This window comes from Galeopterus variegatus, unplaced genomic scaffold, assembly GCF_000696425.1.
Source record: "Galeopterus variegatus unplaced genomic scaffold, G_variegatus-3.0.2 Scaffold1637, whole genome shotgun sequence".
NCBI classification, from domain to species: domain Eukaryota; kingdom Metazoa; phylum Chordata; class Mammalia; order Dermoptera; family Cynocephalidae; genus Galeopterus; species Galeopterus variegatus.
The window spans coordinates 1,712-14,668 of record NW_007727748.1 but is presented as its reverse complement, the minus strand read 5'-3'; the positions used below and the strand labels follow the sequence as shown (position 1 = coordinate 14,668).

At 61.5% G+C, this 12,957-nt stretch overlaps 1 protein-coding gene across 3 annotated transcripts; it reads left to right on the top strand.

The window, feature by feature from the left end:
* Positions 1-991: 991 nt before the first annotated feature.
* Positions 992-12,623, top strand: MIB2 (mindbomb E3 ubiquitin protein ligase 2). 3 transcript variants are annotated; one of them, XM_008578135.1, is made up of 15 exons: positions 992-1,309; positions 7,551-7,820; positions 7,892-8,063; positions 8,866-8,972; positions 9,078-9,272; positions 9,392-9,534; positions 9,639-9,746; positions 10,723-10,827; positions 10,900-11,062; positions 11,137-11,270; positions 11,354-11,502; positions 11,587-11,743; positions 11,845-12,005; positions 12,083-12,209; positions 12,301-12,623. In XM_008578135.1, the coding sequence occupies exons 2-15, from the start codon at positions 7,574-7,576 to the stop codon at positions 12,580-12,582; spliced, it is 2,250 nt and encodes a 749-aa protein (XP_008576357.1). In that variant the 5' UTR covers positions 992-1,309; positions 7,551-7,573; the 3' UTR covers positions 12,583-12,623. The 3 variants fall into 3 exon arrangements, with proteins under 3 accessions (XP_008576357.1, XP_008576358.1, XP_008576356.1); XM_008578136.1 differs by lacking the exon at positions 9,639-9,746; XM_008578134.1 differs by having other exon boundaries at positions 10,723-11,062.
* Positions 12,624-12,957: the final 334 nt, after the last annotated feature.

The window sequence follows — 12,957 nt, the reverse complement described above, 5'->3', positions numbered from 1 at the left end:
GGGGGCGCTGACTGTGCATCTTGGCGTGCCTCCGCGGCCGCAGGGTTGGATCGCTCAGGCCTCCTGCGGAAGCTCAGCCGGGCTGGAGGCAGGTCCCCAAGTCTCCGGGCATCAGGGCTCAGTCCGAGAGTCCCAAAGCGGGCGGGCGGGCAGGCGGCTGGGGTGAGCCCCGGACCAGTTCGTGGCCCGGTAGCTTGGATTTGGCGCTTTCGCCCTGTGGATTCGGTTTGGCGGGATGCCAGAGGGGCTGTTTGTGTCTGAGTGTGCGTGTGTGAGGGAGGGGGATTGACTAGAAATCCTGCCTCCCCCCTCCGAGTTCAGAACGAGTGGAGGAAATGAGAGGTGCCATACAGGCATCATACAGGATGCCATGGGCATCCGCGGGCTTGGGCAGGAGCAGCTCGAGGGTGGGAGCCCCGGTAAGCCCGGCCCTTCCTGGAAGGTCCCCTATTCTCCCCATTCCACCCTGCCCCGTTGCTCCAGATGTAACAAGTTACTCAGTGTGGCTCTTCCGCCCAAGGCGTTGTAATGCTCCAGTCTGCAGGGTGCCTGAGGGTCTGCATCTGTGTGGCCCAGACTAGAGGTGATGACAGCCCGTACCTCGTATATGCTACCCCCCAGCAGGTGCCTTGATGCTGGCCAGTCAGGTGTCCTGGCCTCTCCATCTCAGGGCTACACCCCACTCCCTAATGGGCCCTACCCCCCTGGGCACCCAGGATGTCTACCTGTATCGTAGCCAGAGCTACTACATGGCAGGAGCCTCTGGCTCACCAGTTTTTGCTAGTTGATCGTGCCACACAGTGTCACTGGGCACAGCTGGAGGTGCAAGGAGAAGGGCAGGCTCGTGTCTTTTGCCTTACATTTCATGTAACTTTGTTCTTCAGAGTAAATGCCCTTTGCTAACTTCCTAGCTGATGCCATTTCATTTTTATGGCTTTTTAAAGCTTTCAAATAAAATATTACAAGTAGGGGAGCACCTTACTCCTACGTCGTTCCAATTTATGGTTCGGAAATACTTCTGCCCTCTAAGAGTTGGTAGTTTCTTTTGGAGAGAAAGCAATAAGCCACAGAACAGACCTGATGGTGGCTCGTGTGGTTGACATAGTAAGTGCTGAACGTGTAAAACTGCCTGCTGAAAACCGTTTTTTCACAGACTGGCTCACTGGCTGCCTATTTCGCTTGCTGTGTTCTGTGTTGGCCATGGCTGCTAGTTTCCAGCAGAAAATCTTGGTGGCTGAGCGAATTTGTGACCCAGAAAGTAGCAACTAAGTGCCTGGGATGCTGACTGGAGGCGGGTGCGTGCTCTGAGGTAGGTTCTGGTTCTACTAAAGCACGTCTTCGCCCGAATCCTTAGTCCCCACTACCTCAGGGTCATAAATATCAGTAGCCGCAGTATCCGAGGGGGTTCAGGTGCCAGCCAGGGGCATGGTCTGTGAACTCTGGGGTCGATGGCAGAGTCCAGCATTTCTTTTTTTTTTTTTTTAAAGATGACCGGTAAGGGGATCTCAACCCTTAGCCTGGTGTTGTCAGCACCACGCTCAGCCAGTGAGCGAACCGGCCATCCCTATATGGGATCCGAACCCGGGGCCTTGGTGTTATCAGCACCGCACTCTCCCGAGTGAGCCACGGGCCGGCCCTAGAGTCCAGCATTTCTTTTTTTTTTTTTTTTTTTTAAAGATGACCGGTAAGGGGATCTCAACCCTTAGCCTGGTGTTGTCAGCACCACGCTCAGCCAGTGAGCGAACCGGCCATCCCTATATGGGATCCGAACCCGGGGCCTTGGTGTTATCAGCACCGCACTCTCCCGAGTGAGCCACGGGCCGGCCCTAGAGTCCAGCATTTCTGGCAGAAGAATAAGTCGGTCAGTCTCTGGGTAAATTTCCCACGGAGATGGTGGCGTGCACAAGTGCGCATCATGTGGCAGCACTCAGCGTCCTGAAGTGTGCAGCCTTGTCTGCATGTTTACAGGAGGGGTAGCAGGGAATGGCTTGGCAACTGTGGTTTTGAAAGTAAAACCATGTGTATACCTGGGGCTGTGATGGCTGTAGCTCTTGGAGAGTGCTGGACAGGGTGGCCTACCCCGGAGCCCCTCCACACTCACTGGGCCATGGCTCCTGCGCGGCTGTGGACTGTCTTTGGCTTCCTTGTCTCTGGAGGCTTCGGCCAGGTTGGCATGGGAGCCTGGGCCAGCCTCGGGCATCTGTGCTTTCCACAGCGGCCTCCAGCCCAGAGCTCACTGGCCATGGGCAGGCGGGAGCCAGCTTTGCAGAGTGCTCAGGGCTCACAGGTTCCTTCCTCTGCCTAGAGATTTGCGGGGTTAGGATAGGAAGGTGGGAGTGGGCAGCTCAGAGGCCTCCTGCTCTCCAGGAAGGGCTGGACGTGGGCGGTCATCAGCAGCCTGTGGCAGTGCACGTCCAGGGAGGAGGCAGCAGTGATGAGGGGCCCTAGGAGGAGCATCTGTCCCAGAGGGTCTGATTGGGCCCGTCAGCCCATCTCCATGACGGCCGCCACTCTCACCTCATCACATGTTCCTCATCTCAGGTGCCTCTGGGCAGGTGGTACTCACTGGAGGTCTGCGGCATGGCCAGCCTGGTGCACAGTGCTGTCCAGGCATCCAGGCCGCTTCCCAGCCTTGCTCAGAGGCTCGGGCACAGCAGGCCCATGGTCCGCTGTTCTTGGGCCTGCAGCCAGGGCCCTCAGGGGGCCAGCTTTGCCCAGACTCAGCCCCCAGCCTGGAAATGCCTGTCCATGTCCCAAGGAGACAGTGAGGGCTAGGGAAGCCCAAGGGACGATCCGTTTGGCAGCAAGCTCCGTTCTCAGATGGCCAGGCTGCCTGTGAGACCACACAGCCCCGAGCTCTTGTGAGCGGTGCAGACAGAGCAGGCCCTTCACAGGTGGTCAGGATGACCATGCCACCCTAAAAAGGTACACTCTGTCCCCAGCTCCCTGTGAGGAGAGACCCCCCAGATGGAGGGGAATAAGAGGGTCCCCTTCCCCCAGCCTGTCTGGGGCTCAATGCCGCCCCCCTGCTCCCGACCCTATTCCCTGCCTCACTCACTGCCCCCACCCCACACACCCCTGATGAGAGCTTTTGAGTTGAGGTCGTGAGCCCTCAGTCCAGAGTGCTGGGAACCTGACAGCAGGTGGAATGTGATCCGTGATGACATTTTAGGCTCTGGGGACAGCAGTGACAAAGACTAGGTGGAGGGGGCAGGAAGGAGGTAGGTGGAGGGAGGTGCAGAGCTGCCTAGAAAGCCCCCCTCGAGAAGGTCTTAGAATGCTGAGCCCAAGTGTCCCCTGGCTGTCCCTGCAGTGACTGTGTAGGGGGGGAGGCAGCAGAGAGGCGTTGCTGGAGGTGGTGCTCAGATGAGGAGGCCCAAGCCAGGGTTACGTCATGCTGTACAGAGGGTGCTGCCTCTGAAGCAGAGGACAGACCCTAAGACCTCTGGGGATGGGGGTATGGAGGGGAGGCCCCAGGGAGGCCCCCAGGCCACAGGCACTGCCAGGGCTGGGCTTCTCTGTGCTTACACGTCTCAGGCTTAGGGAGGTGCTGTGGAATGAGTCGGCACACTGAGCTCCCCTGCCTGTGCTCCTGTGGGCTTCTCCCCTCTTGCTGGGGCAGCCCTGGGCAACAGGGGGTGCTGGTTCAGGACACGAGAGGTATGGCTGGAGAGGAAGCCTGACCAGTGTCCCAACTCTTGAGGGCTCCCATGAGGGGCAGCCATTGGGAGTTTGCTGGCTGAGGCTAGAGGAGAACTATCTCGCTGTGCTAAAAATACTGGCATGACTAAAGACGTGCTGGTCAGAGGCACAGGCTACTTTGTCACTGGCTGGACTGCCCTGGGGACCTAGCCTGGCACCCCACTGGAATGGTCATAAGCAGAGGCCTGGTCCTCATTTCCCACAAACCTAGATGGACACCCTGCACCAGGACCTCTACTCTCTGCCTGTTCTCCCAAGGGCAGGGCTGGGCACAGGCTTGCTCCCATGCTTGCCCCTGTGTCTCTCTGGGAAAGGTCCAGCAGCATGTGGCCAGCGGGACCATAAGCAGCAGGTGGCAGGTGTGGCAGCTGGCCTGGGTCACGCTGGCTCTGGCTGAGAGGCCAGGCTCACCCCGTCTGCATAATGACCCTGGTGCCAGCTTGCGGCACTTGGGTTTTCTCCTGCTCCAAGTCCTCCATCTCAGGGATGGGCCAGTTTCAGGGCTCAGCAGGGGGGTGCCCCTGCCAGCAGAGACCTCCAGCTGGGTCTGTCTGCCCATGAAGATTCCTGCCCCTGCTAAGCGGGAGTGTCCCCACAGCTGTGCCCAATTCTGGTGGGTTCCTGGCAGGGAGGAGGGTGTATGCAGTTCTGGCTGAGTCAGCAGCCTGGCGGGGGCGCTGTGCCCCTAAGGAGCAGTGCCAGCAGGCTGTTACCTCAGCCTTGCCCGCCTCCACCATGTCTGCAGGGATGGTCCCTGTTAAGAGGCTGCGGGTGGGGAGGCTCAGCCTAGGCTGTGCCCGCAGCTTTCCTGGAGCTCCATGAGCAGAGCTGAAGTCACTGCCAGGACCCAGGGAGCAAGAACCCAGCATAGCCTGCCCCTGCAGCTGGTGGCCCTGAAGACCAGGCAGTGAGAAGCTGCTTGGCCTGGCCTGGAGAAAGAGGGGTGACCTCCCTCCAAGACAGCTGCCAGTGGGGATGGGAGGGTCTCCAGAGGAGAGTCAAGGGCCATCACCAGAGACAGGCCACAGAGAATCTGCCAGACTCAGCTGCTTGTGCTTGGGGTGGACGCAGTCAGCACACAGTGTTTGGGAGGAGTAGAGATGACCTGGGCAGGCCAGGCCCTCGGGATGTGGGGTCTGCTGGCCAGCATAGGAGCCGAGTACGGATTCCCTTTTCTTCATGTTTCATGTGTCCTCCCAGCCTTTCAGTAAACGTGGAGACTGGTAGGGGCCCGGCCAGACAGCTCAGCAAGTGGACATGCAGGCTACCCTCAGGGGCCCTGCTCTCGTGGGCTTACTGTCCGACTGAGGGGATCTGTACCACGGGCCCCCGGGAGGGTGTGCGGGTCACCCTGAGTGGTGGCTGTGTACCTGGCTGTGTGTGTGGGGGGGCGCAGCCGAGGAAAGGGAGAGGCTGCTCTGGCCACCCTGTGTCAGACACTTGTGTTCTGTGGAAGGAAGCAGCAGCCCCTGGTGCTGGAGCCTGCCCTGGCCCCAGGCCCTAGTGCCACATCTTAGCAGGGTCTCCAGAGGTTATGAGGGGAGGTCAGCCGAGGAGCGGCAGGGGATCCCCGTAGTCAGATGATGGGTTTCCCTGAAGAAGCAGATCCCAGCCGTTTGGCAGAGGCTCCTCATTAGCCACTAGGCAGGGAAGGCTTCTGCTTTTAAAAGGTCTGCCATTTCCATGGAGGCACCAGTGGTCCTGGGCGGGGTGCGGAGGGAGAACTGCAGAGGCCAGGCTGGCCAGGAGGTTCGTGTCCTTGAGCATCTGAGGGAGGCATAAGCGTGGACACCCAGGCGAGGTGTGGCCCAAGGGCCCAGCCCTGTGGCACCACCCCTGTGCTGGACACAAATTTCACAGTAGGGTTGGGCTCTCACCTGGGCCTTGCTCTGGGGACAACCTGTGGCCTCGGGCCCCTACTGCTGGCTGTGGAAACCAGATGCTGAGCCAGAGTGGGAGTGAGGGGCAAAGCCTGGCCCCTCCTCACTGCCCACCCGCAGCCTCGCCTGGGCCAGGTGTCTCCTGAGCTGGCCAGGCCTGGGATGCAGTGTCCAGCTGGGGGTGGGGCAGTGCCCGAGTGGAGCGGTGGCACGTGGTGCACTTCCCTTGGTGCTCCCCAAGCCCTGCACTGGCCTCAGTGTCCTGTGGCTGAACAGAGCCACCAGGCCCTGACTGGAGCTGGCAGGGCCTCTGCGGCTGGCAGCATCCTGTCTGATCCGCAGCTGCACCCACCCAGCCTCAATGTCCCTCCAAACTCCGACGAAGGCCAAGAACATGAGTCTGGAGTGAGACTGCTGTGTCCCCCAGCTCTGCATCAGGCAGCATCCCTGGGCTGACTCCTTCCCTAGCCACCGTCCTGACGGTTAAATGAAGAGTGAGGTGGTGGTTGCTGTCTCTGTCCCCGAGTCCTAACCCTCTTCACTGTCTTAGAAATCCATTCATGTCATTAACAAGACTTTACTGAAGAATAGCATGACACAGAGAGTGCACTGGCTGTGGGTGGCCCTCATTTGCACAGTGAACACGCTTGGAATAGACACCTGATCGTGCGCTGGCACATCCTGGGTCCTGGAGCCCATGCTGTCTGTGTCACTGGACTTGCTCACCCCCTTTGCAAAAGTTCTACGAATGGAGTCGCATAGTGAGTGCTCTTTGCTACTTCCCTCCAGTGTCCGTTTGTGAGCTTCACGCTGCTGTGGCATGTGGCAAGGTGGGTTCATGTTCTGTCAGGGGCTAACCCCCGAACCCCACATGAGCACCCACCTCACCTTGGAGGACACAGGGAGGTGCTTCTGTGAATGCATCACAGGGTGGCCGTGCCACAGTTCCTCTGCCAAGGCCCCCACAGTACTGTGTGACCTCGCTGCACCATCCCCTGATGTGTAGCGCCGAGGGTGGTGTCCCACCCATGAAGTGTCCATAGAAGCCGTGTGTGTTAGTTGCCCAGGGGTGTGTGTTCTGGTGTTTTGCCCATTTTTTTCTCTGATTTTTTCATGTAGATCTGTAGGGGTCCTTAACACACTCTAGATAAGGTACCTGAGGGGTGTGTGCACTGCAGGTACCTTCCTGCATGTGCCACTGCGCTCTCAGTCTTTAGTGATGTCTTGTGAACAGTAAGTCTTAAGTGCAGGCCGACTTATCCATTGGCCCCCCAGGAAAGTCTGCTCTTTTCCGACTGCTCTATCATCTCTCATACTGACATCTACAACCCAAATCCATTTATTTATTTATTTATTTATTTTTGTCTTTTGTCTTTTTCCGTGTCCGGCAACGGATCGCAACCCTCAGTGTCGCCCCCGCACCGGACCGGGGACCGGCAATGGGATCGCAACCCTCGGTGTTGCTCCCGCGCCTCGCTCAGCCAGTGAGCGGGAACCGGTCTGTATGTGGGATCCGAACCCTCGGGTGGGAGCGCCGCCGCGCTTCCTAAGCGGCGCACTTATCCAGCGCGCCACCGGGCCAGCCCGAAATCCATTTATTTTTGAGCAAACATTTGATGATCCACTGCGGGCCAACCACCTAGAATGGAATCCACTCGCGTCAGACGGTCACAGAACCTCTTCCACCAGGGCTGGTCCCTGATCCTGTGGGCCAGCCTGCTGGGGGCTGTGCCACCTCCACCTGCCCCACGCTGCCCCACCCGTGCCCTCCCCTGTGGGCCTTCTCTGGTCACTGCCTCCCCACCCCAGGGCATTTGCACGTGCCTCCTGGCCTCTTTCTGTGTAGCTCTTTGTTATCTCTGCTCCTGGTCCACACGTGTCTCCTGGGCAGTCCTCTCTGAATAGGCAAGGGCCATCCTGCGGGCCAGTGGCCTCCTGATGTGGCCTGAGGGTGCTCCCTGCTTGCAGGTCCCCGAGAAGCCCTGCACGCCATGGACCCGGATCCCCAGGCGGGTGTGCAGGTGGGCATGCGTGTGGTGCGTGGCATGGACTGGAAGTGGGGCCAGCAGGACGGTGGCGAGGGCGGCGTGGGCACGGTAGTGGAGCTCGGCCACCATGGCAGCCCCTCGACCCCCGACCGCACGGTTGTCGTGCAATGGGACCAGGGCACCCGCACCAACTACCGCGCTGGCTACCAGGGCGCACACGACCTGCTGCTCTACGACAATGCGCAGATTGGTGCGTGTGGCGGGGAGCGGGGGAGGGGAGGAGACAGTGGGGGAGCGTTCCTGACCCCGCCTCCCCCACAGGCGTCCGCCACCCCAACATCATCTGCGACTGCTGCAAGAAGCACGGGCTGCGGGGCATGCGCTGGAAGTGCCGTGTCTGCTTCGACTATGACCTCTGCACGCAGTGCTACATGCACGGCAAGCACGACCTTGCCCACGCCTTTGAGCGCTATGAGACGGCCCACTCGCGCCCGTGAGTCCCCGACCACCCCACCACAGCAGACAGGCCACCAGGGTCCTGGGTAGCTGACATTCGGGGCCTTCGACAGGCGCCTTGGACACCAAGGACTGGCGCTGCATCATCCCTTCCTGAGCCATTTCCTTGAAGAATGGCCAAGGTCATGGTCACTCCAGGGGCCTGGGCATTGACACCAGTCCCCACCCCTTGGGGAGGGCAACATGTCCACCAAGCAGATCTGCAGAGGCTGGTGCTGGGGTCAGGGTCTCCTCTGTCCCAGCACCACACTAGAGCCGGCAAGGCTCCCCAGTACTGCTGTGGGCCAGGTGCTGAGGGTGGCCTGGGAGGGGTCTCCGCTAGGCAGGGGCAGATGCCCAGAGGCTTCACCCTTTGTCCTCTTTGTCTGCTTGGCCCTCCCTGCACGCAGAGGGTGTGTGTGCTGTGCCCCAGCTGTCTGCCGGCCAGCCTGCTTTCCTCATCCCCCCTTCCCACATGCCAAGGTCTTCTCTGAGCCAGGCCAGGGCCTGCTTTGCTGGGAGGCAGCAGGTGTGGTGTGACTGCACACAGGCCATGTGGCACCGGGAAAGATCCCCTGAAGAATGCAGGCAGCAGGCTCGCTCCTGGCCCTGAGCCCAGGGGCATCGGATGGCTCCCCTGGAGCCCCCTCCCAGAGTGTGGAGGACGCTGCCTGCTGGGACCCCCATCCTGCAGACCCCACCTGGTGTGAGCAGGAGCTGGGGTGGGGGAGTGAGACTGGACAGGAACCTGCACCTTTGCATCTCTCTCCTACGTGGCTCTAAGACCTGCTGTCTTGCAGTGTCACACTGAGTCCCCGCCAAGGCCTCCCAAGGATCCCACTAAGGGGCATCTTCCAGGGTGCAAAGGTGGTGCGAGGCCCCGACTGGGAGTGGGGCTCACAGGACGGTGAGTGGGGGTGTGGGGGGATGGAGAGGTGGGGCTGGGCTGTGGCCAGCTACAGCTCAGCCTCGAGTCACAGTCTTAGCCTGCTGGTGGAAACTGTCTCCCCAGGAGGGGAAGGGAAGCCAGGCCGTGTGGTGGACATCCGTGGCTGGGATGTGGAGACAGGCCGGAGTGTGGCTAGCGTGACATGGGCTGATGGTACCACCAACGTGTACCGTGTGGGCCACAAGGGCAAGGTGGACCTCAAGTGTGTGGGCGAGGTAGCCGGTGGTTTCTACTACAAGGAGCATCTCCCAAGGCTTGGTATGGGGCTGTCCCCACGCACTCCATCTGTCCTCCTGCCCTGGCTGGGCAGGGGTTGGCCATAAAGTCCTGGAGGGGAGGGGATGCTCCCTGAGGCCTGGACTGCCGCCTTCCACCAGGCAAGCCAGCAGAGCTGCAGCGCAGGGTGAGTGCTGACGGCCAGCCCTTCCAGCATGGGGACAAGGTCAAGTGTCTGCTGGATACAGACATCCTGAGGGAGATGCAGGAAGGCCATGGTGGCTGGAACCCCAGGATGGCAGAGGTGAGCTGCCTGCCTGCTGAGCCCCCCGGGCCCTCTGCTCCCCAGCCCTCTCCTCCCCCAAGAGCCCAACCCGACCCAGCCACAGCCTCCATGCCCCACCACAGTTTATTGGACAGACGGGCACCGTGCACCGCATCACGGACCGCGGAGATGTGCGTGTGCAGTTCAACCAGGAGACCCGCTGGACCTTCCACCCTGGGGCTCTCACCAAGGTGCAAGGGGGGGGGCTGGGCCGAGCCCCATCCGCTCACTCTGTAACCCTCTCCATGTACCTGCTCGGCTCTGGGAGAGGTCAGGCAGGGCTAGGGTGCCGGCCTCCACCCAGGAGACCCCAGCCCTGAGGGAAGGGGAAGGCCTGGCGAGTGGAGCAGGGTTGAAAAGAGGGGATTTGGGTGTGAGGGACCAGAGGCGAGCAAGGCAGCAAGAGCCGGTGAGGCAGGAGGGGGCAGGCCTGGGGTGGGGACACAGGAGGCCAGGACAGCACTGTCTGGTGGCAGGTCGCTGGGCAGGCTCTCTAAGATGCTCTCCAGGGTGGCTTGGGGGCAGATAGGAGTGGCCTGTTGGGGCCACAGGGAGGTGGACGCTTGCCCAGAGCAGTGGGGACTGAGTGAGGTGTACGAGGTGAGAGCCAACCCACAGGTGGGGCCCTGGGAGGCAGCAGGTCTGGGCAAGGGTACAAGCCAGGCTCAGCTCTGGACCTGGAGTCCAGGACACCGGGGGACTTGGAGGAGGGGCGTGGGAGTAGCAGGATGGGTTAGTAGAGTGAGTGCGCTGGTGATGAGGGCACAGGTGGAAGGAGGAGCCGCACTGCCCCGCCCCTGTGACCCCGGCCACCCCTTGCCCTTCTCCCCAGCCTTGGCCGTGCTGCAGCTGTCCCTTCGGTGTGCAGGCTCCCCAGGGAGTGGCACCTCAGTCTCCACACCTCCCCAGAGCTGGCTTTTGTCTGGTGTGGGCGCTGCTGCTCAGCTGCTTCTGGCCATCACCCTTGTGGTTCTAGGGTTAGGCCACCCAAGGCTGCCTTGGTCACCTGTGGCCAGCCAGACCCTCTGGTTGTTCTTGGGAGCAGGGCTGGAGCCAAGTTCACGCCTACCTGTCCTGGGGCCCTTGATGGGCTCGCTCTTCTGGTGCACGACCCTGGGTAGCCACCCGTGGCTGGGGGGGCGCCTTACTTGCCTCTCTATTGCTCAGCACAACTCCTTCTGGGTTGGAGATGTGGTCCGGGTCATCGACGACCTTGACACAGTGAAGCGGCTGCAGGCTGGCCATGGCGAGTGGACGGATGACATGGCTCCTGTGAGTGACCCGTCTCTGTCCCCATCCCCATACACACCTCAGACCTGCTGTGACCCTGCCTCTCCCCCTCAGGCCCTGGGCCGCATCGGGAAAGTGGTGAAGGTGTTTGGAGATGGGAACCTGCGTGTGGCAGTTGGTGGTCAGCGGTGGACCTTCAGCCCCTCTTGCCTGGTGGCCTACCGTCCAGAGGAGGATGCCAACCTGGATGTGGCTGAGCGTGCCAGGGAGAACAAAGGTGAGGCACTAGCACAGGCGGCCGGTGGGAGGCGGAGCTGCCCCTGCCACTGCTTACCTCAGCCCTGCCCCCAGGCTCACTGAGCATGGCCCTAGACAAGTTACGGTCCCAGAAGAGTGACCCGGAGCACCCAGGGAAGCTGGTGGTGGAGGTGGTACTGGGCAACGTGGCCAGGGCTCTGGACCTGCTGCGGAGGCACCCAGAGCAGGTGAGCTCCCTGCTCCCACTCCATGCCAGCCAGCCCGCCCAAGGGCAGGGGGCTGGGGACTTACCTGCTGGCTCCCCTGGCAGGTAGATACCAAGAACCAGGGCAGGACCGCCCTGCAGGTGGCTGCCTGCCTGGGCCAGGTGGAGCTGGTGCGGCTGCTGCTGCAAGCAAGGGCAGGCATGGACCTACCAGATGACGAGGGCAACACCGCGCTGCACTATGCGGCTCTGGGGTGAGGTCTGGTCAGGGGCTGTGGGCTGTGCATTGAGATTGGAGGCCCAGCTAGTGGGCACAGCTCCGCTTCCTCTCCCATTAGGAACCAGCCTGAGACCATCCGGGTGCTCCTGAGCGCGGGGTGCAAGGCAGACACTCTCAATGGCACGCGCAACACGGCACTGCACGTGGCCGTGCAGAGGGGCTTCCTGGAGGTGGTGAGGGTCCTGTGTGAGTGCGGCTGTGATGTCAACCTGCCTGTGAGTGCCAGTTCCCAGGTACCCTGATCTCAACCGTGGGGTGCAGGGGGCAGCTTGATCCCAGAAGTCACTGCTGAATGAACACTGATCCCCAACTTCAGGATGCTCATGCCAACACACCTCTGCACTCTGCCATCTCGGCGGGTGCCGGCGCCAGTGGCATTGTGGAGGTCCTCACAGAGGTGCCAGGCATTGACGTCACTGCCACCAACAGCCAGGGCTTCACGCTGCTGCACCACGCGTCCCTCAAGGGCCATGTGCTGTGAGTGTGGGGCGGGCACACTGCTGAGCCACCTGGAGCCAGCTCCAGACCCCGGACAGACCTCCCTGCTCCCACAGAGCCGTCAGGAAGATCCTAGCACGGGCACGGCAGCTGGTGGACGCCAAGAAGGAGGATGGCTTCACCGCGCTGCACCTGGCTGCCCTCAACAACCACCGCGAGGTGGCCCAGATCCTCATCCGGGAGGTGCGGGCAGGGTCCCGACCTGCACAGGGACTGGGGAGGGGGGATCCACTGGCATCCCTGTGCTGAGCCTGTGCCCACCCCCCATCCCCAGGGCCGCTGTGACGTAAACGTGCGCAACCGGAAGCTCCAGTCCCCGCTGCATTTGGCCGTGCAGCAGGCCCACGTGGGGCTGGTGCCTCTGCTGGTGGACGCCGGCTGCAGCCTCGACACCGAAGACGAGGAGGGGAATACAGCCCTGCACGTGGCGCTGCAGCGTCATCAGCTGCTGCCGCTGGTGGCTGACGGGGCCGGGGGGGACCCAGGGCCTTTGCAGCTGCTGTCCAGGGTGAGGAAGGAGGGGGCTGGGTGCTGGAGAGGTGGCTGTGGCACTTAGCTGCAGGCTCTGGCCAGGGCCTGAGCGACTGTCCACTTCCACCTGCCACAGTGGCCCCCGGGAGCCAGCCTTTCTGGTGGTGGGGGGGGCAAAACTGTCAGGTGTGACCGCTGTCACCTGAGATTCTGCACTCTCACTCTAAGCAGCCTGGGGAAGGGGTCGGACGGGGTAGTGTATCCTCTCAGAACGTAGCTTTTCGGGCCGGCCCCGTGGCACACTCGGGAGAGTGCAGTGCTTGGTAGCGCAGCAGCGCTTCCGCCGCAGGTTCAGATCCTATATAGGGATGGCCGGTGCGCTCACTGGCTGAGCGCGGTGCAGGCAACACCAAGCCAAGGGGTTGCGATCCCCTTACCGGTCACAAAAAAAAAAAAGACA